This window comes from Notamacropus eugenii, chromosome 7, assembly GCF_028372415.1.
Source record: "Notamacropus eugenii isolate mMacEug1 chromosome 7, mMacEug1.pri_v2, whole genome shotgun sequence".
In the NCBI taxonomy this organism is placed as follows: domain Eukaryota; kingdom Metazoa; phylum Chordata; class Mammalia; order Diprotodontia; family Macropodidae; genus Notamacropus; species Notamacropus eugenii.
Window position 1 is genome coordinate 55,725,571 of NC_092878.1, and position 27,008 is coordinate 55,752,578.

Genomic DNA, 27,008 nt, shown 5'->3' on the forward strand with positions numbered 1-27,008 from the left:
CTCAAAAGGAAGCCATCCATATTAGATGAAAGTTATATAACAAAATGTCTGTTTCAAAAACACATTATGCCCACGTGTACAAAAATATTTATAGCAGCTCTTTTTGTGGTGGCCAAGAACTGGAAATCGAGGGAATGCCCATCAATTGGGGAATGGCTGAACAAATTGTGGTATATGAATGCAATGGAATACTACTGTGCTATAAGAAATGATGAACAGGGGGACCTCAGAAAAACTTGGAAAGATTTACATGAACTGATGCTGAGTGAAGTGAGCAGAACCAGGAGAACATTATACACAGTAACAGCCACAGTGTGCAAGGACTGTTTCTGATAGACTTAGCCCTTCTCAGCAACACAACGACCTAAAACGTCTCCAAAGGACTCTTGATGGAAAATTCCATCCACATCCAGAGAAGGAACGATGGAGCTGGACTTCAGGGTGAAGCAAACCCTTTTCTCTTTTGCTTTGTTTTTTTCTCATAGTTTCTTCTATTAACTATAATTCTTCTGTGCGAAGAAAAAAGTTTAAAAAAACACAGTATGGACTTAATACTTATTGAATTAACTTAATTTTAAGAATATATCCATACTTAAAAAACCTTATTTCCTATTTTCTATGTATTACACCATGGTAAATGACACAAATAACCCAGAACCAGATTCCAGAGAGTAACATGTTTATCCATGCTTAGTCAACAAAATATTCATCTACATTACTTTAAATCCTTACCTACTAATTCTATACAATTGTCAAGAAGCTGCCAGGAAGGATGACATCATCGAGGAATTGTTCAAGGCCCTTCCCTGTCCTAGGCTTTTAATAAATCTGTTCCTAAACAGTCTTCCCCTCCCAAATTTCCTCTCTAATTTAGCTCTACTTTAGCACCTTCAATAAATGAGTCTGGAAAATATAGACACAGGATAGGACAGTAAAGAGAGTGCTGGACTTGGAGTCCGGAAGACCTGCTTTCAAATCTTACCTCTGATATCTACTAGCAGTACAACCGTAGGCAATCATTTCACCTCTCTGAACCTTAGTTTCCTCAACTGTCAAATGGGAATAATATTAACTGTAGTACCTACTCCACAGGTTTGCTCTGAGGCTCAGCTGAGATGATGTACAGAAAGTACTCTGCAAATTTTAAAACATTATATAAGTAGTAACTATGATTGGTAGTAATTAAAGTTGAACTCACCCATTTGCCCAAGCCAGGATAGTCGTGTTCAGGATCAAAAAGGTGTTGATGCAGCTGGAACTCTCGGCTGAACTCTGCAGTGTCAGGGGAGTTTTCCAGACATCCATCATCTACTGCAAACAGCCAGAAGTCTTTGAGAAAAGCCAAGCAACTTATGCATGCCCCCATGGGTAAAGGTAAATAGGAACAAGGCAGGCCACTGAAGGTCAGAATCACATTCCCATCTGCATCCCAGGTATCTATTCCTGCTTCCTTTTGACTCACTTTGTGACCTCAGGCAAATCACTTTCCCTCTCTGGGCCTCTTCTCCATCTGGAAACTGAAAATGATGGTGGCTACTTCCCTCTAGTTACTTCAGAGGGATACGGTGAAGTTTGTGCCTAGATTTTTGGAAATACCTTGTGCTCCTTAGAGAAAGGTTCAATATTATCATATTATTTTTTATGTAACATAAAATAGAATAATTGTATTTTAAACACAATGTTAATTTGTTTAATAATGTATATATTTATAATATAATATTCTATATAGTATTTTAAAATAAATGCAGTTTTGCTCCTTAGAGAAAAGTGCGACATCAATTTATTTTACATATAAAATATATTTTATGTAAATACACTAAATTATTTGATAAATAATGTTATATAATAAATATCTTACAGTAAGTACTTAATAAACCTTAGTTAATTCCTATATATTGGGCACAATTGTATTCAGCATGAGGCCAAATGAGACTCTGTCCCAGGGCACTGATAGGAGATAAAGTGTGATTCCTCCCTCCCCTGCTGATGACCCTCAGTAGCTTGATTTACCTCCTAGATCTCTGGAGGCCCAGGACATAACCACATCCACAATCCTCTCCTGACCTCACTTCACTCACCCACCCACAAACTAAATTTGTCTCAGGCGAAGTTTGGGCTAATTATAGTTCTAATATGAGATACGCATTCCTTCGGAGGAGGGGGAGGAGGAAATGCTGTGTATTTTGTATAATCAGTACAGTTCGCATATTTTTAATGTGCTCCTGCATTAATAAACAACATGGACACACACATACACACACACACACCATAGTCACTGAACAGAGGGGTGTGTGTATGTGTGAGTGTGAGTGTGTGTGTGTGTGTGTGTGTGTGTGTGTGTGTGTGAGTGTGTTGGGCTAATGGCTGTTCCAGCATGACTGGTGCTATAGGCTCTGATTTTCTTGTTTGAATTTTCGGTTCAGATCTGTGGTTTCATCTTGGTAGGGCAGTGCCTAACCTGGACATTCCTTCCAAGGATGTAGAATGACATCCTCTGTGGGAGCTGCCTGAGGCACTCAGTGGTTAAGCAACAGGCTTGGGCAGACATTAGTCTAACACACACCCATTCTATATTCAGTGGGTATGGTATATCTGTTTACTAATCTGGGGTCTAAGGCAAGACTTGAACTCAGGTCTTACTAAATCAAAGGTCAACTCTCTAACTAGACCACACTATCATTCAGAAACAGTGTCTTCAAAATCGTTTTTCCTTTTTGTAAATGTTTTATTGATGCCTTTTTAAAACATCACTATCACCCCTCAAGGACTTCCCTCCATGGAACTCTCCCTTGTAACAAATACGTCCAGTCAAATAAATTAACATATTTTCCATGTTATATATTCCTCATTTCACATCTATACTCCATCCCCTCCTTGCTAAGAGGAGGACAAAGTTTCCTTAGCCTCAGCACTCTCCAAAGCCCCTCTGGATCTTACGATTCTCTGGAGATGATTCATTCTGCCTATCTTTTATGTGCCTTAGACAACCAGAAAAGAACATAAGGAGTCTGGGTTGCATGGGAAGCTGAGGGGAGGAGTGAAGACCAGTTTTCAAAAGACTGATGAGACATCAAATAAGTGCTGAAAATGCGCGCCTATTTACAATCAGCCAGGTATGTCCTGTGTCTCGTTTCTTGGAGTATTTCCAAGTCTTTCCAGAAGGCAGTCTGAAACGCACACAAGGCCTCTCCACAGTATGAACCTAATGTGGAAGTCATTAGCATACCAAAAGATCTCTAATGCAGCTCTACTGCGTCTGCTCAGTGTTCAGATCTCCTGACTGGGAACGTTATCTAACCCCTACATCTGCAACCATCAGTATGTCACGCTGGTAGGAATGGAGAAGAATATAGTAAAAATAGGTGCTCAGACACATTTTTTGGATGATAACTTTGTGGAGTGGATTCTAATTCTTTACTGGAAGTGATTTCCTGGGTGATGCTGAAGGGTGGGAGCCCACTGGGGTCATGAGAACGTAGGAGTAGGAGTCAGATAATTGAGATACCAACCACAGAATTTAATATATTATCTCTGTGGCCAGGAAACAACATAGATGAGGATTTCCCTACATTTCCACAATGACGCAGAAAGCAAATTGAGAGAATTAAAGGATAAATTTTCCTTAAATTAAAGACTAAATTTCCAGAATAGTATATTGGATGCATGGAGGTCTAAAAGCTGAGACTTGGGGCTTATACCATAGCCCATACTGACCTCTTCCTTCTCGGACATCCATATTTATGGTCTATACCATACAGTCTAGCACCGAATGATATCAAACAATGAATAAACGTTTATTATGTACCAACTTTAGACCAGGCAATGTGCTACATATGCAAAGACTAACAGGGAACATAAAGCTTACATTCTGTTGATAACACTTTGTATTGTTTTCCTAATTTTTTTTGAGAATGTCCATCAGAACTGTTTCTTGAGAACCGGAGTTGTGTCTTAGTCATTTTTTTTTCCACATGACCGGAACATAAATACTTGCTGACTTGACTTATTTGAATTACTATGACTTCAGTACTTGTGTTCCCCTCTTCCGTTCACAGATCAAAAGTGAATGTGTCACATAACCCTCTTCTAGCAAGGCCTTACACATAGTAACCTTTCAATGATACATGTAGAATTCAACTCATTTATCACGAAAAAATAACATAAAGAAGTATATGATTAAGTCCGAAATGAGAATACAAGGAATAAGAAACTGAGAAATTCAGAAAAAGAGATCTATGTACTATAAATTTAGTTCAAGAAACATTTGTTAAATGCCTTCTATGTGCAGACCACTCTACTAGGTATTAGGGATGCCAAGAAAAAAACTAAACATTTCCTTTATTCAAGGAACTTATATTCCATTGGGGGAAGGACAGAAGGAGGACAAGGAAAAGGAAAGGAAATACAAAGCAATTTCAAGATGCAGAGAGTTCTAACAACTGCAGTGACGGTCAAGAAAGTCCTCACGTAAAAAGTGGCCCTTAAGTTGTGCTTTGTAGCAAGCTAGGGATCCTACAAAGCAGAGGAAGGGAGGGAGAACATTCCACACATGGCAGACCACCAGAGCAGAGGTACAGAGGTGAAAGCCAGAATGTCATACACCAGGCCAATTTGCCCAGAAAGGAGAGTATTTGAGGGGGAATATTATGAAATAAGCCTAGAAAGGTAGTTGAGAGCCAGACTAAAGTGAGTCTAAATGCCAGACTGAGGATTTGATACTTTGTGAAGCATGTAAAACTTGAGCCGAGCCTTGAAAGATGGGTAGAATTTGGAGACATGGAAGGGATGGGGAGGATTCAAACCCAAAATGTTTCACTCTGAACTCACTCCTTCTAAATACCTGAATAAGGCCCTCTGCTGTGTCTAATCAATCCAGCCAGCTGCCCCTGGGGAATGTTGTTCCTTAAACTTGGTACAGGTCTTTCCTCTCCCTGAATCTAAAATTATACAAGCAAATAATATGTGGCTGAAATGATCTGAGCCATGCAGTGATTCAGGTCTTCCTGCAATCCTATTTTCAAATCTAATTTTTCACTGCGCCGGCAGACCCACATTGCTTTGCCACACGCAATCACTTAGATTCTCGTTAGTTACAGTGACCATGTTTTTTAACAACAACAACAACAAAAACCCAAGACACATGGTCTGATAGAAGATATTCCTTTTGTAAAGTCTTGTTAAAAGTACACTTTCTTTCCTTCCTAGATTTTCCAGGACATATGATTGCTGCACCATCTCAGTACCTTCTCTAGTAGCTCTAGCCCAGAAGGGATTTTCATGAGGCAGCAAAGTCCAAAGTCTACTCCTCAACATCCCCTATGGAATCCCTGAGACTTTTTCCTGATCTCTCTGGCATGCTTGAAATAACACCAAACATCAGTGAAATCAATTATTTCAATAATGAGGAATTTGCACCACCAAGAAACAAGGTTAGCTGTATTCAGGCATGTTGATACCCTATTAGAACCTAACGCTCAGCCTCCCTGCCCAACTCTGGATTCCTTTTCACACAATCCATGAGTTATTGAAAGTACAGATTTGTCCCTGAAAGTGATGAACCCTAGCAGGTAACCAGATTAAACTGGGTTCCAACTCGGTCCATATGTAGACAAAACATTTTATCCTAAATTGAGTTAGAAATAGCAGGTGGTAGCTCTTTGCATGTTACGTTAAAAAGCAGAGAAAAGGAAATGGGGAATTCTATCCTTAGTCACTGAGTGATAGCTTAAAAACAAAGGTCTCCCTTTAAACAGAGCCTGAAAGTAGGGGCAGAGGGGTCCTCAGGCCAGGGCTACCAATCCTATCATTGGTCTATCAGGATGCAAGCCTATTCTGGTAATTAAGAAATTACCATGTCTTAAGAAGAATGACAGTTATGAGGAACATGGTCCAGGACAACTTTAATAGGAAATACTAGTATGCTAGGCCTCTCACTATTATCCATAGAAACAGTGTATGAAGACCTGAGGGGAGAAAGCAGAGAGGGAAAGGAAGGAGTTAAACTGAAATATTTCAAAATATTTTAGCAGGCTTCCATTTCTGATTTTTTTATCAGAACTGTTAAAATGTATTCGAACTGACAGTTGGATTTTTTGCTTAATCTATATTGGGCAAATAAAATCACAGATCTATAAACTGGAGGGGCATCAGAAGCCATCTCATCCAACCCCCTCATTTTATAGAGGAGAAAACCACAGTCCACAGAATTGAAGTGGCTTTACCCAAGGATGTATAAGGCTGAATTTGAACCTAGGTCCTCTGACTCCAAAGCTATGTCTCTTTCCACTCTACCACACTAAATTCAGAGAAGTGCTGTGGTGTGACAGAAAAAATCTTGTTTGTCCTTTGTTCTCAAAGAGGACCAGTAGGAAGAATACCAGAGTCTACAGTCCTACTCTTCTATTTACTATATGATCTTAGATGAGCCTCGTCTCCTATCTATTACATTAGGATAGCAATAATAATAAATATTCAGTGAGATGATGGAATTGAAACCATTTTGTATCTCTGTGGTGCCACATGTACGAATTTGAGCAAGTCACTTTCACTGTTTCAATGTCCTCATCTAGAAAATGAAGTCAATTACATGGGCCCTGAGGTCCCTTCCAGCTCTACATAGATCAATCAATCAATAAACATGTATTAAGCACTTACCATGTGTCAGGCATTGTGCCAAGGGCTGGGGTACAAAAAGAGGCAAAAGACAATTCCTGTCCCCAAAAATTTACAGTCTAATAGATCTTAAATTGTTGGCATTTTGCTCCTCCCACCGCCCCCACCTCCTGCAAAGGGAGGGGCTAACTGGATGCTAAGGCTGGTAGTTGCGGGGGGAAAGTAGGAGAAATGAATGGGTGTGGATAATCCTGAGAGTAGATAATCTTGAGTTGTCTGTGTCTTATGTGGGAAAAGGGAAAGATATTTTGGAAGAATTTGGAGGGAGGGGGTGATGAAGATTTCTTTTTAAGTTAAGGAGAATGGGGAGATAATTGAGGGCAGCTAAAAGAGGGACGGCTAGATAGCTCAGTGGACAGAGCACTGGTCCTGGAGTCAGGAAGACCACTTCAAATCTAACTTTAGATACTTCTTAACTGTGTGACCCTGGGCAAGTCACTTAACCTCTGCTTTAATCCATTGGAGAACAAAATGGTAAATCACGTAAGTATGTTTGCCAAGAAAACCTCATGAACAGTCAAGAAGAGTCTGACATGACTGAACAATGGGAGAGGGAGAGTGAGAGAAAATATTGGCAAAATAATTTTATATATCTGGGCCTCATGACTGATATACGTATGCCAAATTAAATTCACTTGGCCTCTTCACTTTCTAACACAGGGCTACCCAGTAGAATTGAACTGTTAGTAATTCTCAATGCTTCCCATTAGCACTTTTAAGTTTCAATTGCTTACAATCTCAAATCTATTTCTCCCTGGGAACACATCAGTATGCTTGCCCATTACCTGTTTTTCCAATGGGGCAGGGATTTGGAGGATCTGGATAGCCCTGGTCCTCACTGAAGTCCTTGGGGATGTTGTCACCAGTCAGTTCAGCCACAATGTTAGGGATGTTACCATAAGGACCCAAATGCTGCAGACCTTCATGGGCACCACCTGTAAGGAATACAAAACATCCTCAGATGGATGTAGATAAGGAGCCCAGAAAAATAGACACTTACTTCTCAACAAGACTGTGTTCCCTCTTCAAGGATGTGCTGGAGCCAGTTTAAATAGGCTTTTGAGAGATGAATGTTAAATTATCAGTGTGAATATGTATACTTTGCAAATTGGCAAATATTATTCACAGCTTGATTTATTGTTCTGTAGATAATTTAGACGAAAGTGTTAGAAAATGCTAATAATGTAGATTAAATTGACAAAGATGACAAAAATGACAATAATCAATGCTGGAGAGGCTGTGTAATGACAGGTATACTAACATATTGTTGGTGGAACTGTGAAATAATACAACCATTTTGGAAAGCAATTTGGAATAATGCAAGTAAAGTGACTACAGTGTCCATGCTCTTTGAACCAAAGACTCCATTATTGGATTTATATGCTAAGGAAGCCATTAATAAGAAGAAAACTCCCCAAAAACACCAAAATATTTACAGCAGCACTTTTTGTGATAGCAAAGAATTGGAAACAAAGTAGATGACCATTCATTGGAGAATTGTAGTAACGAACTATTATTATGCTGTAAGAAATGATAAGTGTGATAAATACATTGAAGCCTGGGAAGATCAACAGGAACTGATACAGAATCAAGAAAACAACATACACAGTAACCACAACAACGTAAATGGAAAAATTGAGTGAATGTAACAAAATTACAAAGATCAAAGAGGACTTGAATAAAAGAGAAGGATACCTGAGATAACTAGGATGATGTACAAAACAGAAGACATCAGTAAAAACTTCTTTTTTAAAAAATACAGATTAAATTTAGTGTATTGTTTGTATGGTTTTTTTTCTGGAGAGCCAATTATTAATTAAACTTTTCGCAGCACACTCCTCTCCTGATGCCTTTTGAAAACCAAAACAAGTCCTATTCTCTCAGAAAACTTTTTCTGGACCAGCCCCAACTGATTCTATACCACATCTTCCACAAACTTAGAGATTTTGTGTTGTATTAATAAAATCATTGATTGAGAGGCAAAGGGATCTTTTCTCTGCCTTCTTAAGCAAGAGAAGACAATACAATTTAATCTTGGTCTTGATGACTCAGGTTCATCCTTACAAACCTTACATTGTAAATAGAAAAGGCCTCTAAGAAGCCATACCACCTCTTCCCTTGCTTCCCAATGAGCACACACTTAAAATACCAAAGGCAAATGAAAGTTGATCTAACCTGAAACACATCAAGAGAAAAAGATCCCAAGAGCCTCCTTCACCCACCTTTTGGATCATTGTTCTCTAGGTAGATAAAATCCTTGGTGCTCCAACTAAATCCCATTTCTCTTTGGCCTACCTTCATAAAAACCATAAATCATCGTTTGTTATTTTCTTCCTCAGGATAAACAATATTATTTAATTTAGTCTTTCCTCATGGGTCTTCGTTTCCACAGTCGATTAGTTTAATAGAAAGAGCGCTAGTTTTTTTGTCAAAGACATGAATTCAAAATCTAGCTGGGCTACTCATTACCTGTGTGACCACAGGGAAATCACTTCATTTACCTCAGTTTTCTCTTCTGTAAAATAGGATTGGAATTGTTATTAAGCCCCTTTCAGATGTAATAATCAGGCCGCTAGGTAGATGGAGCATTGGGTCTGGAGTCAGGAAGACCTGAGTTCAAATTTGGCCTCAGATATTAATTGTGTATCCCTAGACAAGTCATTTGACCTCTATCTTCCTCCATTTTCTGAGTTTTAAAATGGGAATAATAATAGCACCTACTTCGCACTGTTGTTGTGAGGATCAAATGAGATAACATTTGTAAAGCCCTTATAATTTCTGAAACATAGTAGGCACCTAAGAAATGCTCCCTCCCCCCTCCCCCCTTTGATCCAAATTAGTGTTGGGATTCATTCCTAGGAGAGATCCAGACAGAGATTCAAGAAGGGAAAAATCACTTGAGACTTCATGGAAAGGATAATGTCAGAACTGGATTTGAAGGAAGTAAAAGCAGGCAGAATGATGTAGTGAAAAGAGTAGGGCATTTGGAATCAGAAGACCTGAGTTTAAATGTCTCTTAAGCTACCTAGTACTTTTGTTTCTTTGGGCAAGTTACTTACTATCTGTAGGGGCAGGTAGGTGATGCAGTGGATAGAGCACCAGTGCAGGAGTCAGGAGGATCTGAGTTCAAATCTCACCTCAGACACTTGACACTCACTAGCTGTGTGACCTTGGGCAAGTCACTTAACCCCAACTGCCTCATTCTGGGTCATCTCCAGTCATCCTGATGAATATCTAGTTACTGGATTCAGATGGCTCTGGAGGAGAAGTGAGGCTGGTGACCTGCACAGCCCTCCCTCACTCAAAACAAAGTCAAGTGCAAGTCATGTCATTATTTCTCTGATGGCATGGTCTTCTTCGGGAACGAAGGGCAAACCCATTGTATAGCAATAAATATTTTTTCATTGTTTTCTTCACATCCTTAAAATAACTCTATGAGGTAAGCAGAATAGTATCAATCATTATCCTATATCAATATTTTAAGGAATCAAGATTTTATTTAGTGTAAATACACCCCCCACTGATAATGATCATCTCTCCAACCGTTGGCAAACAGTTTCATAAATTGCTATGGCTAAAAAAAAAAAAAAGTCATTAGTTGGTGGTCAAATTTTTGTACAACTTTCAATACAATAAGAGATTGGGTCATGAGTATTAACCACCTGGATCATTGAGAGGGCTAAGCCATTTGCCTCTATACTACATGGACCCATCCTGTGATGCTCAGTGGATAAAATGCTGGACCTGGAGTCAGGAAGATCTGAGTTCAAATCCAGCCTTAGATAGACATTTACTAGATATATGACCCTGGGCAAGTCACAGTTTCTCATCTGTATAATGGTAGCAATAACAGTAATAACACCGGCCTCTCAGAGTTGCTGTAAGGAAACGTAAGATAATATTTGCAAAATGCTAGGAAATTTTAAGATGCTTGATAAATACTAACTATTTTTGTTACTGGATCTCTGTTAGGTGGGAAGTTACAACTTCTGTTAATGTGACCACCTTCCCCTTTCTAATTTAGAGCTTCTAACAGGAACATACAGTATAGAAAGGACACTATTCACAAGTCCATTCATTTCTAGGGATATGTGAAGCCCTGAGGACTGTGTTTTATGAAAGCCCAAGTAATCTCTATAAGGACACTATAGCCCCCTACCAGCCTATAAAGGAGGAAGTGAAAAAAGGTAGTAATGCTGAGCTCTACTCTCTCTTTATTTTGCAATTCTTCTAGTTATACAGTGTTTTCAGTTTTTGCAAAATGTTTCCACATTTTTGATTTTGACTTACTTCATTGAAAAACAACACATACATTATCAATTTCTTAATCTGTCCAAGGTAGTTTGTCATTGCTGTTCATTCAGTCCTGTCAAGCTCTTCATGTGAACCATACTGTCCATGGGGTTTTCTTGGCAAAAATACTGGAGCGGTTTGCCATTTTTTTCGCCAGTGGATTATGACAAACAGAGATTAAGTGACTTGCCCAGGATCAAACAGCTAGAAAGTGTCTGAGGCCAGATTTGAATTCAGATCTTCTGATTCCAGACCCAATGCTCTATTATCCACTGAGTCATCTAGTTTCCTCCCAAAGTAGTGCAAAAGAAAAATGTCCTGCCTTCATGAAGCTTTCTCACTAGTAAAGATAAGGAAATACACAAGTAACCATAGCACAGGATATCTAGAGAATCACGATGGAGGACAATGCCTTCAACTTGGTATTAAGAGCAACTTGGGTTTGAGTCTTATCTTGTATGACCCCAGGTGAGTCAAAACATCTCTGACCCTCCTCTTCCTCATCTGTAAAATGGGGATATTACTAGAACCTTCCTCATAGGGCTGTTGTAAAGATCAAATGAAATCATGAGATGATCCCATTAGACAATGAGCTCCTACAGGGTTTGTTTTTGTTCAGTCCTATCCAACTCTTCATGACCCCATGTGGGGTTTTGTTGGCAAAGATACTGGAGTGGTTTGCCTTTCCCTTTACCAGCTCATTTTACAGATGAAGAAACTGAAGCAAACAGAGGTTAAGTGATTTGCCCAGGGCCACACAGCTTGTAAATATCTGAGTTCAGATTTGAACTCAAGAAGATGAGTCTTCCTGACTCCAGTGCTCTATCAGATTATGACAACTAGCTGCCAATCCATGAGGGAGGCACTATCTTTTGCCTCTTTTTATACTCCCAGTGCTTAGCACAGTGCCTGGCAGATAGAAGGTGCTTAAGAAATGTGACTGACTTACTAACTAATGTTCATAGTGTACTTTGTAAAACCATGCTAGTCATTTTATTCATTCAACAAGCACTTATTAAAAGTCTGTGTGGTATCAGTTATGGACATTATTTGTCTATATAACTCAGTGCCTAACACAGCCCTGTGCACATAGTAGGTGCTTAGCAAGTTATTGTTTAATAAATATCATTATTAGAATACAAGAGTGCAACTAAAGATAGAGTACTTTGGGAGTTCAGAAGTGAGAGTGATGACTTCTGACTGGACATCAGGGAAGGCTTCATGGAGTAGATGACATCTGAACTGCGGTTTGAAGTATGGATAGAAATGGATCAAGAGAGTTTGGGGCAGAAGGAGTGGGGTTGGTAGAGAGTCAAGGCAAAAGGAACAACATGAGCACACTAGCAAGAAAACCTGCACCATTCCAAAGAAGTATGTAGGGCTAGTATCCCCGATTTACAGATGAGAAAACTAAGGCCCACAGAGGTTAGATAATTTGCCTGTGATCAGGTAGTGATGCCCAGCACAAGCATAATAGGGCCCTACAAGCATCTTCTTACTTTGTTTTCCACTTCCAAAGAATGGTTAGAGCCCCAGAGTGTCCATTGGTAAAATGAGATCTCCCAAAATGAGAGTGGGCTCAAGAGATCCAGGGGGCTTAGTCTCCTAAAACAATTCTCCTTACAACAACTCACCATGAAGATTCAGAGCGACTGAAGCCAAGTCCTCATTCTCGGGAGGCATTGGCAGAATCCTTCTAGGATGGGACCCTGGCCATTATTCTTGCTACTGTCGTTCATTAATGTCTGAATGCCAGCTCCATGCCAGCAGGTTTGCAGCATCCAGACCCAGCCCCTAGCCTGCAGACTTTCACTCACAATGTGGTAACGCCCTGACAAGCTCACAGCCAGCCCGCCAGTCAAGTCTCATCAATAAACCCTCTCTGCTATAACCCAATGACACCAAGGCTGCCAGTTGGGCTGGATGACTGGACATCAGTGCTGGACAATAATGAAGAATTGTAGTGGGACAGGCAGGTGCCAAGTAACCAGTCACCCACATCATAAAAAGGGAGTTCCATGAGGGCAGCCTGGCAGAGAGTGGGTGCAAGCTCCTGAATACCAGCCATTCAGCTAAAGGGGAAAAGATCCAACAGTTTTCAGTTATGTTACCCACAAACAGCAGGCACTAAAAATACAGCCCCTTCCTTCATTCTTCCAACCATCCTGGGTATACCATTTCTATTATGGTCTAAAAAGCTCAAGAAATCATATGGGTTATTAAAGCCAGCTCCTTGAGCCCGCACCCACCCATGGCACTTCCCAAATATCCTTGCTAGTGGGCAGAGGGTGCCAGCCTGAGATACCCAAGGGACAGAAAAAAAGGATCTGAATTAAGAGAAAGGAGAAGTCTTATGCTCAAGGAATCCGAGGCAACTTTCATCTTTCAAAAACCCAAAAAGCAATAAATAATCAAAGGAGATATGAGATGGGTGACAGCAATTCCATTCAATTCAATAAACATTTATTAAGGATGTAGCAACACTGTATCTTTACAAAGCCCTCTCATGCTTGCCTTCTTTGCTCTCTTAACAGGGCTCCTTTCCCTAGGATTTGGATTCTGCCTCCTCATGAAAATCCTTATCTTCTTTCCATCAGCTGATCAACAAGCATATATTGAATGCAAAGCACTGTGCCTAAAATGTAAATTCAAAGACATTATATTTTAATTATATTTAATTATATTTTACTTGTGTGTATGTGTGTATGTGAAGGGGCAGAGTATCACAAGCACAGAGATAAGTCAATACAAACTATAGAGAAGGTCATCTCAAGAGGGAGAGAACATAGACACCTGGGATGATTTTCCAAGGGCCAAGTATAGGAGGTGACACCTGAATTGTGCTGAACATGACCCATTGCTATATATTACTCCCTCTCTACATACTTTGCATTCTATCAGTCTGGCTGTCTCTTGTTGCTCCTTACTTTCAATATCCTTTCTTGTCTGTATCCATGCCTAAGCGCTGGCTGGGATACATTCCCTCCTCATTGTTGTTGTGTTTGTCCTTTTTTGAAGGAGACCATGACATCAGGGATTGATGACATGACTTGCAGTTGACCTGGATTTGAGTGAGGGAGAAATGTGCAAGGTCACCAACCTCACTTTCTTCTCCTGAGCCATCTGGGTCCAGTGACCAGATATTCATCAAGATGACTGGAGATGGCCCAGAATGCAATGGGAGACCCTGGGGACCCTGGCCCTTTTAGGCTGAGGCCTTTTCAGGTTCACACTTTGAGTGAGGTTATAAGAGCCCTCTTTAAGAAGTGAATCAATGGATGACATCCGTCCTCATAACCCCTGCTTCAAATCCCTGGTTGCTTTTAAGACTCAGTTCAGGCACCACCTTCTGCAAGAGGACTTTCCTAGTGCCCAACTCCATCCCCTTCCACCCCACCTGCTCATGCCTTCCTTTCCTTGTATGTGTTTTCTATGGGTTTTGCAGATGCCTGTCTATATACATGCAGTATCCTCTATTAGAATGTAAACTCCTTAAATGTAGGGACTGTTTTACTGTCTTTACACCCATGGCATGAGTCACAATGCCTGGCACAGAGGAGTCATCAATCAGTTATTTTGCATTTATTAAGCTCCTATTATATTCTAGGCAATATGCTAAGCACTAGGGATTGGTGTGTGTGTTTGTCCTTCATTGCCGAAGAAGACCATGCCATCACAGAAATGATGATATGACTTGCACTTGACTTTGTTTTGAGTGAGGGAGGGCTGTGCAGGTCTCACTTCTCCTCCAGAGCCATATGGATCCAATGACCAGATATTCATAAGGATGACTGGAGATGACCCAAGATGAGGTAATTGGGGTTAAGTGACTTGCCCAAGGTCACACAGCTAGTGAGTGTCAAGTGCCTGAGGTGAGATTTGAACTCAGGCCCTCCTGACTCCTGCACCACCTCTAGACACTGCACCACCTAGCTGCCCCAAGCACTAGGGATACAAAGAAAGGCAAAAGACAGTCCCTGTTCTCAAGAGCTTACAATCCAATGGACCACAACATGGAAACAAACACTCAAAACTAAGATAGATATAGGAGAAACTGCAGGCTGAAAATTTCATAAATAATTATTGATCTTGACCCCCCCCCCCAAGAAAAGACATCTCTTCCCATTCTTTTGTGCTGGGGAGGATAGAATGTCAAAATGTCAAATTGAAATAGAAGTAGAACTAAACTGTATGTCAGGATCTCTGCAGGCTGAATATTCACTTAGAAAACCATACAGTAACATTATCTATGTTTCACTCTATTTTTATTTGTTTTGTTAAACATTTCTGAATTACATTTTAATCTGGTTCAGGCTGCACTCCAGCTGCATGAGGCCCACAGGTTCATGTTTGACACCTCTGGCATGGAACATGCTTATAATGTCAGATTTTTCTAAATGCAAAATTAGTTTTGCTGAACTTTTTTCCTCTTCCTCCTCTTTTTCTTTTTAAAAAATTTCTTTGTTAGAAGAGATGACTCTGGGTAGGAGAGGGAGAAGAAGCCTAGGCAAGGTAAAATAAAAAAATATCAATAACCATCTATTTCAAAAAAATAAATGGTGTTGAATGGTCAATTGAAGGAAGATAAAGATTGTAGGAGGTAGTAGTAAGGAAACAGAACCTACGATCCAGGGAAGAGCCAAAGGGGAAAAAAAGTAAGCATGAGAGGGCCTCCTTAGGACATAATATTCTAAGAAACTTCAAACTTGACCTTGAAGTTTATATGGCAGTATCTGATTTGAATACATCCACCCACTCTTTCAAAAAGTACAACCACTTCCCAAAGATTCAAATGCTGATAAGACACTTTTCGGATTTTCTGGTCCCTTATGTCTCTTCATTCCTTCTTTAGGATTCTCATTACACACTAGAACCCCAACTGAAGAGAGTGGGGGAAGGAAGAAGGAAAAAGGAAAGAGGGACAGAGAGAGAAGGGGAGGGAGGGAAAGAGAAAGAGGAGAGAGAGAGGGGAGGGAAAGAGAGAGAGAGGAGAGGGAAAGAGAAAGGAAGAAGGGGAAGGAAAGAAGGGAGAGGAAAGAGAGAGAGAAAAGGGAAGGAAGGAAGGAAAGGGGAGAGGAGAAAGAGAGAGGGGGAAGGATGGAGAGGAGGGAGAGAGAAGGAGGAGAAGGAAGAGGAGAAAAAACATAAATTAGTCCTCCTTTATTATGTAGCTTTTCTTAAAAGGTTGAAAAGACTGGTTAGCATGAAGTTTATGATTGTCTATGGAGTTCAAATATGTGCAAATGCTTTCCAAAATTAGCACAAATACCTTATATATCTGTGTAGAAACCAAGCTAATGGGAAGAAAAAATTAGGAAACTCATTTATTGTGTTTTTCTCTATACCCTTATCCTTTTATTATTTTGTTAGTTCGATTTAAAGCTTTCTGACTTGATCTCCAGTAAACACATATTCATATGTCAAAGAAATAATTTTCATTTTTAAGGACTATATTCAATCTGTAAAATCAGAGTGTTGGATTAGGGAATCTCTAAGGGCCTTTATAACTCCAAATCTATGATGCTATGATCCTAAGACATATCCTTTTACAAATAATTACCATATCCCTCCTCATAAGCAGAGCCCTGGTATTGGGTGTTTCCAAGAATTCCTGCATTGTGGCAGCCAAGAGGGGCCTAATATTGTAATGGCACCGAGGTCATCATTTCCATTTCAATTAAAGTTCTCATCTATGATTAGTCCAATTGACTTTGGGGGTCTGATCTAATTTCTTTCTAATTTTAACTGGTTAGGTAAGTGCTGGATAAGTGGTACAGACATTAAGTGCTATTGGGGAAAATAACAAAAGAATTATCTTCAGCATGGAAACCTAACTAGATAACTCAGTAGCTAAGCCATAGAGAGCAACCCGAGGTACAAAGATGGATAAGTGATTTGCCCAGAGTCAGTATGAGTGTCAGAATTTGAACGTAGGTCTTCCAGACTCTACACCCAGTTTTCTGTCCATTATGCCATCATACTTCTATAGAATAAGAAACACAAGTGATAATCACAAGAGACAATGAGAATGTAACCCTTCACCTTTAAAGAAACTATCATTGCCCATGCTACACTGGTGGCCAAACAGTGCCTGAATTGTTTAGTGATGATGGCTGGCATCGGATCATCCACATTCTCTTACCCATGACACCATGGCACAAATCAAGTTGATTAGGAGAAAACAGACTACAGATCTACTCTGGGTAGTCTGTATATTCACCATCCCTTAAGGCCAGGAAGCCGAACAAGAGGGCAAATTGCAACATAGCTCTATCAATGACTGACCATTCACAAGGATGCCACCACATATTTTCAACTTTGGTATATATCACTGATCTACTGAGATTCACTGGGGCCATATGGCACTTTAAAGGAGAAATATGAATTGAGGTAAAATGATGGGAAATTGAAAAGGAGAATTTGCTTCTCAGCTGTGGCTTATTAACAAGTATTGCTCTTCATTTCATTCTCTTTTTTTCTGCAATGTTGCCTAAGAAGCCCCAGAAGGAAGAGAGTTCATTCTTATTGGGGGGTCACTGAAGACTTCAGTGAACTCAACTTAATATAAGCATTCTCTGTGGCATGCAAACAATGCAGGCAGTGAGAAAAGAGCATAAATGGATTGTTCTTGCAGCTTTCACATCTCCATATGGTCCCAATTTATGATCATAAGCAGAATTGTTTATTTTTTTAAAAGCTTTTTAGTTCACTTTTAAGGTATTTTGCTGAGGCACAGCCTGCTCTTAAAAGAGAGAAAATGTGTGTTTTTTCCGAAGTGCTGTTTATTTTGGCTGTTTACTCATTTGCAAAAGTTCAAATGTTATTCTGTGGATTTTACTAATTTTCCTGCAGCAGCCACAAGACCAAGAGGGGGAAAATTTTTTTGCAGGGAGATACTTTCAGGGCTGCCATGAATTTGGTAAGCTTTGCAAAAGCAATTTTGAATAGGTAATTTGTTAAAGTCCCCTCAGTCACTTAATTTAACTTTATTTGCCGTCTGCAATGAGGTGTCAATTTGGCAGTTTGTATGGTGCCCAAAGATGTTTGTACACGGCGGCCAAGGTCTCTCTTTTCGGTGCTTGAACTTTCACAATTCACCTCATTTGATATTTGCTGAAAGACAGATTATCAGGAGGTTAGAGAAGACCTCAGATTCAGTAAGAGTCAACAGTTGCTCAAAAATATTGGGATCTATCAAATTATGACTTGCCCTAAACTGAACAATGTATTTTTCACTCCTCAGCCCCATGTCCTCCCTGAGAATAAATGCTCTTGCATGGCTATTCTGGGATTCCATGGTCAAATGCTCCTTGTAAGTTATTCCTCATGTCTCAGTACTGCAACAACAATAAAATTACCTACCTACTGACTATAGGAAGCAATCCATGTTGATTAACTAGAGAAAAGCAAGCCAAGTGGCAATATTCATTTCACTGACTCCCAGGCAGATTGTTCTCTTTCTGCATTGGGAAACAGCGATCAGAAACTTAGATTAGGGAACTAGGCAACCTGGGTAACATGGGTCAGAGATGTGGATGAGCACATAGAAGGCAGGTCAGACTTGACCCAAGGTCAAGTCACCCAGAAGAACACAAGTCAGAGGATAAACAAATAAATGAGAATCAGGTGGACTTTTTTTCGGGATCTGTTGAGTGAATATTCAGGAGACCAAGTAAATGGTTAAGATCCAAAAGAACCACATAAGTTGAAAGGGAAGACAATAGTAGACTGGGTCAGATGCTTGGCAAGAGACTGATAACTCAGTCAGCTCTGGACCTCCAGCTCTAATAATATAGCTGGTTTGGAGAAACTTCTCCTCTTTACCCATCTCTCCTACCATATGTAGCAACAGCCCTAAGGCTAGTAACAATTTCAGATGATTTGAATGATGCTGTCCAACTGACTGAAGAGAAACTCGGGGTGGGGCGGGGGGGACAGAATCAAAGAATGAGGGATTTAAAAGAAGATTTTAAAAATCAGATCTATTATTTCATTGGTAGAGTGAATTTCCAATAAGGAAAAATGTCCCTGCCACTTATGCTGTGTCTTTGAGAGGTGTATGGGGCACTGAAAAGTTAAGTGTTTCACACAAGGTTCCACAGTCAGGAGATGTCAGAGGCAGCATGGGAACCCAGGTCTTCCTGATTCTGGGTCCAGTTTACTTCCAATATGTCCTACTGCCTCTTTTAAAAGAGAGCATTCAGGAGAAATTTAAGTTGCTTTGCCAACTCCTGGACCAAATAAGGAATGTTCCACTGGATGGGAAACTTCCCTTCAGGTATCTAAAGGAGAAAATACATAGAAATCTGTAGTCATCATACCTGAACCTCTTCTTAGATGACATGACTTCTCTTGGAGACAAGGGAGTGGCATGGTCCTGCTCTCTGGGAAACTTTTGTGAGAACAGGGTGAGTAGCCACAAGGAAGGGAAGTCCATAATTTGGTCCTGTCACCATTCAGCAGGGATGCAAAGAAAAGCTGCATTTCCTACCAGGCAGGGAGACCCTACAGGCATTCCCCTTTGCAGACATCTGAGGATAGAAAAAAAAATTTGCTCTAGGAAAAATCTTGGCATTGCCATTGAGTGCTGCCTGATACCACTTGCTGGGAGTTGCCTACATCTGACTACAAGAAAAGCTATTTTAGAGATCAATGTCTAAAATTTTACAATGCCCTTGGGAATGACTGGAGGTTCTTGTTGGGAGCCCATGGCCTAAGAGTCACACACCAGAGGTGTTTCGGACAGCTGGTTTGTTCATTCGAGGGGGGCTTCATATTCCAAGAACTCTACTGGGAATTCTACTTTTTTTTTCTTCCACCTTTCAATAAAACTTTCCTTTTTTAACTTTGTGAACTATATGCTTGTCAAGGGAGTTGGTGTTAGCACACTGGGCAGCATCAGTAATTTTCCAGATTGGTGTGTGTCTGTGTGTGTGTGTGTGTGTGTGTGTGTGTGTGTGTGAGTGTGTGTGCGTGTGTGAGACAGAGAGAAAGAAAGAGAGAGAGAGAGAGAGAGAGAGAGAGAGAGAGAGAGAGAGAGAGAGAGAGAGAGAGATTACCCAAAGTGACCCTGAGTTCTTTTTTGCTGTGAGAGCCCTCTGATACAAGAGTTACAATGTGATTCCTATCTATCCAGGAATGAGTCCCAATGTAGCTCTGCTGAACCTGATGTGGGGGAGTACTTAATTGGCAGTACCTAACTAAAGTAAAGTGTTGTGTGCATTCATCTTTCATTGTTGAAGAGGACCACGCCATCAGAGAAACGATGACATGACTTGCACTTGACTTTGTTTTGAGTGAGGGAGGGCTGTGCAGGTCACCAGCCTCACTTCTCCAAAGCCATCTGGATCCAGTGACCAGATATTCATCAGGATGACTGGAGATGACCCAGAACGAGGCAGTTGGGGTTAAGTGACTTGCCCAAGGTCACACAGCTAAGTGAGTGTCAAGTGTCTGAGGTAAGATTTGAACTCAGGTCCTCCTGACTCCTGCACTGGTGCTCTAGACACTGCACCATCTAGTTCCCTCAAAGTAAAGTATTATGATCTGCAAGAATGAGTAAGGTCTGATAAGCAGATCATAACTACTGTGGGGCATTAGAAGAACAAAGATACCAGGAATGGTAACTCAGATTAGAAGAACTATGGAGAGACTTGTCCATTCTGTTTGATGGTTGAGGACCCTGATCCTACCTCCTGAGGCTTTAGAGTCAGAAGACTTGGATTCAAATCCTACTCCTGATATTTGCTACCTGTATGACTTAGGGCAAGTCACAACCTCCCTTGGCCTTAGGTTCCTTGAGTATAAGGAGGGAACTGGTCTAGAATGCCTCTGATGATCTCTCCTAGATCTATGACCTTGGGATTCCTGTGGATGCCCTGGGATGGGGAACATTCTCTCCAAAGGAAAAAAAAAGAGGCACAAAGTTGGCACTTTTCTCATTTAACAAGAGAATATGTCAGGAAGTAACAGAAAGGTAAATGAACCCAGGTAATCAACAAATTGAGAATCACATGTGGTCCAAACTACACATAAACAAAGAATCTCCTCTCTAACATTCCCACAACTAATCACCCAAAGTCTGCTTTTAAAATCTCTAGAAAAGAAGAACCCATTTTTTTATCCACTTCTGAATAACCCTGATTGTATAAGAAAGTTATTCCTTATGTTGAGCCAAAATTTGCCTCTCTTACACTGGTTAATTATTGCTACCAGTTCTGCCTATGAAAGCCAAAGGGAACATTCTAATCCCCTTTCCATTTGATTTCCCTTCAAATACTTCAAGACTGACTGCTCTCCTCCAGGCTAAACATGCTAAATTCCTTCCACTAATGCTTGCTCGGCATCATCTCTATACTATAGAGCTGCAATGACCCTCCATCATACCATCTGCTCCCCTGGATCTACTGAATGATAAATGAGAGCTGGCAATGCTTCAGGTAACTGTTTAGATAGACTGCCTGAGACTAATCACAACTCAGAATGGCTAAATAAACTTATTGAGTTTTCTATGCAACATTCACTTTGGGCAGGCTAACAGGTAGTACAGCTTTTTAAGACTGGTAAGTGTTTCACATTTTGTAACTTTTTTTTACAGGATCCTACATGATCCAATCATTATATATTGTTAAGTACAGAAGAAAGTGATATTTTAAAGCTTCAGATAAATAGATATCTATATGTAGGTGTATATCTAGATGTACATATATTTTGGGTGTATGTGTTGGGAGGGAAGGGAAGGAGGAAGGGATTAAGAGGGGAGAGGAAAAGGAGGAGAAGGAGAGAGGGAGAGAGACAGACAAGGATGACAGGATTTTTTAAAAAGGGGATTAGTGTTAGCACAGCAAAAAAAAATAGTGCAACTGAGCTAGAGGGGAGAAAAGTCAGCAACTGCAATTCAATATCCTTGAAGGATACACTAAGCCCTTATCAAAACTAGAGTTTCTTGAAACCAGTACACAGGAGCAAGAAGCAGCAAAATTTGCATTGTTGGTGTTTGAAAGATGACTATCACCGTACAGTATATCCCATGCCAAACACTGCAGTGCTTTTAGGAAGAAGAAAGGAGTAGGTGGGGGCATTAGGAGGAGTATGGGATTGGATATCCCTGAGTGTTTTGTCTTTTGTGTCTTTGGGAATATTTCTTCCGTATGTTCCCCTGGAGGGGTCTTCTTATGTGCTGAACTATGAAGACAAGCTATCTCAGGGTTTGTGCACAGGGAACACCAAAAGGGCTTGCTACAATGGATCTGTGTCACAAAATCAGGAAAGACTGTCTCAGTGCCTTCTGAACTCCCTCCTCTTTAGGGAGTTTTGAGATCCTGACAATAAGGACAATGAGGAAACAATGATGATTAGCATGCAATTATTACTTACTTTTATGGAGAATTTAAACAATATATTTAATGGGTCATACAAGACATCAAGAGGGAAACATGAAAATTTTAATTAAAACCATGCTCTAAATATCCTGTTGCTCTTCTACATATTTGTTTATTTCTCCCTAGGATTGATTTGTTAAGAGCTTTGGAATTACCAGGGGGAAAGCTTTTGGGGATGTTTGAAACCCATGATTCAAAACAGGGAGAGACACTTGGGTGATGGAACTGGCTATGACATCAGAGGTAACTCAGTCACTCTTCATGCCATTTGCTTAAAGTCATTGGCTCTGCCCTTTATGGAGATGCTGAGAAACTTTCCGAGGTTTTTAATTCCCCCTTATCCTTTAAGCTTTTTACAAGACTCGTTCTGAGTGAGGGTAAAACTGATACTAAAAATAAATTTATTTTCTCATGGTAGTAAGGATCCCCAACCTCTTTCCTGCCAAATGGAAGGGAGATTTTGATGACAGACAAGCCAAAATGGTTCTACTAAGAGACTGACAAGTTCATAGTTCTCAGGTTATTTCTCTTCCACAAGAGTTCAATAAAATTAAATATACCTATAAAGACAAAAGGAAAAAAAGGAATGAATCTAATTCTTTAACACAAAATGTTCAGTCTAGCATTTTAGAGGCTTCCAGAGACTCCCAACTACCTTTCTAGTTTTATTTTATATTGCTTTCTTTCATGAATTCTCCATTACAGTCAAACTGGCCTTCTACCTGGTCCTGGTATATAACATTCCATCTCCTGCCTCCTTCTCTTTGCACAGATGCTCCCTGTTAAGGGGTCTCTGAACTTGTCTTTTTGAGTTGCCATATTTTCCAGAAATACTGAACCCAGAACATGCAGGAGGCTCTGAATGTGTCAAGCCTGAAGCTTCCCCTGAGCTTACGTAATTTGTTGTTGCACCCCAAACTGGACTCCTTGTGTCCTTGAGAGTCAAGACAGGCGCCAGCCAGTCTGTGCCAGGCTGGGATAATGCTTGTGCAGCTGGGGTCCTTTACAGATAAACAGATCCTCCTATCTTCATAGTCTAGCAGTTCCCAAGGGAAAAGACTGAGGTTTTTTGCCCACCTTGCTCCTCCTCATGGGGAGTGGTTTTGTCTTTTTCCACCTTTGCTGTTCTCCCTTTCATGTCATTCTCTTTCCTGGTGTCCCCTCCTCCCTTTGTCCTGTTTTTGTAAAAATGTAAACTTCTGTAAAGACTGGGAACCCTATGGGTTACACATGCATGTTCATTTTCTTTTCACGTTGTCTTGTGACAGCGATTGCCTGTTGACACCTTCCATGTTTGGAATGTACTCTCTCCTCGCCTGTGCCTCTTGGAATTCCTAACTTCCTTCAAAATATCACAGAAATAATATCTCCCATTTAAGGCCTTTCCTCAACCATCCAGTTGTTAACTAGATGTGATGGCACAATGTACAAAATGCTGAACTGAACTTTGAAACAGGAAGACCTGAGTTCCAATCCTGCCCTAGATACTCGATACCTATGTAGCTCTGATTCAGCTTTCCCCTCTCTTCCACTTCCTCAGTTTTCTCATTTGTAAAATTGCACCTAGTGATTGCACCCATCACACAAAGCTGTTATAAAGATCAAATGAGGAAATACATATTTAAAGAGCTATGCAAACCTGAAAGTAAAAAAAAAAACAAACCAACCCCAAGCTCTGTTAGAGCTCCTTCCTTCCTGAAATTAGTTTGCACAAGCTTTTAAATACTTAGCATCTGTGTGTGTATGTCATATTCTTCCAAAAAAAAATGAATTTTTTTTAATTAAATTATTTTGTTACATTTTAAAGTTCAGGACAGTCTCCTGCCCTCCCTCCCTACCACACACTAAAGAAAGTCACCCTTTTATCTATCTATCTATCTACATATATGCAGGACTACATTTGTATCCTCAGTACCTATTAGGCACTTAATAGACATCTGCTGAATTGAACTGGAGTGGCATTGAATAAGGTCACATTTATAAATACTGCTACATAAGAAAGCTGATAACGATCCACCAAAATAAAAATTACTGTATACAGATTTGTTGTTGTTGTAGATAGCTAGATATAATAAATAAAATACATAAGCATACACACACACGTGTGTGTGTGATATATCTATCCAAAACATTTCAGTAGAACTAGGGCATGTATTTGGAGAGAAAGTGATTGTTTGAATTGAAGGCAAGTAATTCATTGGTGGCCCAATATACCAGTACTTTCTTTCAATTCAGGGGTTTGAGATTGAGAGACCATTCATACAATAACTTTCTTTATATTTGCAGTTTTCAGATGGTTTGACATACACTGTCTCAATGAATCATCATGATAACCCCGGGAGGTAAGCAAGGTAGGTATCGTAATCCCTATTTTACAGCTAAGGGTACTGAGGCTCAGGGAAGTTAAATAACTTGCCAAAGGGTTAAGCAGACAGTAAATGGCAGATCCAGACTAGAAGGTAGGGCAGTTGCCTCTGAATCCAGTGCTCTTATCATTACACTAGGATGCTGCATGACAATATTCAATCTGAGGTCCTTCCCAGCTCTAGTTCTAGGGTCCTATGACCTGGACCTTTCAATTGGGACACTTTTAATTATCATCTCATTTATTCCCACTGTAACCTAGTAGATAATGGAAACATTCACCTCCCACTGAGGACCCATAATAGGAAAAGACCAATCTAAAGTATAAGCAGAGGCCCTAAGCAGAGGCCAAGCTGTCTTTCACAGGGCTGGCTAGCTGGGAAAAACTCTAAAACCAGCTATTCCTCCCTTGAGTACCATTGTAAGAACCCTGCTCCCTCTGGCATCAGATCTTCAAGGATGCTGTATCAATCCCACTGAGTCACATCATCAGCCAGAGGGTATCCTATGTTTTCAGTGTCTTTCTTTCCATCCAAACTTAGCAACAACATAACTCTCAGAAACCTGCTCTCTGTTGTGACATTATGCAGTAGCATATTTTTAACTAAAAAGGCACATTTCTTCTGATGTGTTGACTAATAGATGTGATAGCTCCTCCTACTTAACTCAAAGCTTTAACCAGGCTAAAATTCACTTCTTTAAAAAGCCTACAAGGAATAATAAAAATTTCCGACACAGAATAAGGGAGAAGCTTTCAGTGAGATGAGTGGTTCAACATCCCTCAATGGCACCATGTAGACAGCAGCCTAGGGTGCCTATACCTGAAGCCAATCTGGCCTTTTGCATGCTTAGACCCTACCATAGAGCTGCTTTAGCAAAGCCCAACTTGGGAGGCAGGAGGGAAAACCAAACCATTTCCTGACTTCTGTTAAACATTTCATCCTTGTCACTACCATCACACCAAGAATACTAATAAAGCAGTGGCCTAGGCATAGGGTAATGCCAGGTATTTTAGGAAGCTAGTTAAAAGGACACAACTTTGTCCTTTTAAAGGACAAAAAGGACATAATGTCATCACAAGGAAATGCCCTGATGAGTCATTAAGAGACAAATGTTTCAGAGGCAAGAAACCAGCAGGGAAAACTCTGCTCTCCCAGGGCTTTGCTCTCTTTTCTCCATATTTTAATTTGATATAAAAGAAAAATTTCTGACATTCAGAACCATCCAAAAGTAGTCCTGCTTCAAAATGCAGGAGAATTTTTTTTAATTAAATTATTTTGTTACATTTTAAAGTTCAGGACTGTCTCCTGCCCTCCCTCCCTACCACACACTAAAGAAAGTCACCCTTTTATCTATCTACCTATCTACATATATGCATATGTATGTATGTACATATACACGTACAAATAAATTCATACATATGTACACACACACGCATATATAGATATATAGATATGTAAAATCTAACTATGCAGAATCATTTATGAGTTCTTTCTCTGGAGGTGGTTAGTATCTTTCTTCATAGAGGTCTTTTGTAGTTGATTTGAGTATCTGTAATACTCAGAATAACTTTCGTCATTCACAGTTATTCTTCGAACAATTATTGCTGTTTCTGTGTACAACATTCTCTTGCTTCTGTTCACTGAAATCTTTCTATGTTTTTCTAAAAATCAACCTCTCATCATTTCTTACAGTACAGTAGTATTCCGTCACAATCATAAACCACAACTTGTTTAGCCATTCCCCAACTGCTGGGCATCCCCTCAATTTCCAGTTCTTTGCCACTACAAAGAGAGCTGCTATAAATATTTGGAAACATAGGTTCTTTTCCTTTTTCCCTGATCACCTTGGGAAACAAAGTAAATAATGGTATTGCTGAGACAAAAGGTATACACAGTTCCATATCTCTTTTGGCATAAAGGAAATTCCTTTTCATAGAGGTCTTCAAATTGAGGCTATATTACTACCTGTCAGAGAAATTGTGGACAGAATTGAGATGGCCTGTATGTCCCTTTCAATTCTGGGATTCAACATATGAATTAGCTATGGGAATGAGAAAGCCAATTGTTATGTAACTCTCAGTTTCCTTATATATAAAATAAGGATAGATTTAAACTACATACCTCAAGGTAATGAGATCCCTTTGTATGCCTTAAGCACCATACAAATATAAGTTGCTAATTTTCCTGTCAACTAGCCTAACTGGGCTAGATGAACTTCTAACATTCTTTCGAGCTTTTAGAATTAAAAAAAACAAAACAAAACACAATGGCATGATGGAAAAAGAATCTGGATGGA

The 27,008-nt window shown here is 40.0% G+C and overlaps 1 protein-coding gene and 1 long non-coding RNA gene across 2 annotated transcripts in view; both read right to left on the reverse strand.

Moving 5' to 3' along the window:
- LOC140514469 (uncharacterized) overlaps positions 1-27,008 on the reverse strand; it is a 65,804-nt gene that overhangs the window by 15,181 nt on the left and 23,615 nt on the right. Inside the window, 2 exon segments of the mRNA XM_072624897.1 lie at positions 1,199-1,311; positions 7,458-7,607. Coding sequence (XP_072480998.1) covers positions 1,199-1,311; positions 7,458-7,607 — 263 coding nt within the window.
- Positions 13,412-15,255, reverse strand: LOC140514481 (uncharacterized). The gene is made up of 2 exons (XR_011970691.1): positions 13,893-15,255; positions 13,412-13,600 (listed from the first exon to the last, which is right to left on the reverse strand). It is a non-coding gene; the product is annotated as an uncharacterized lncRNA (long non-coding RNA).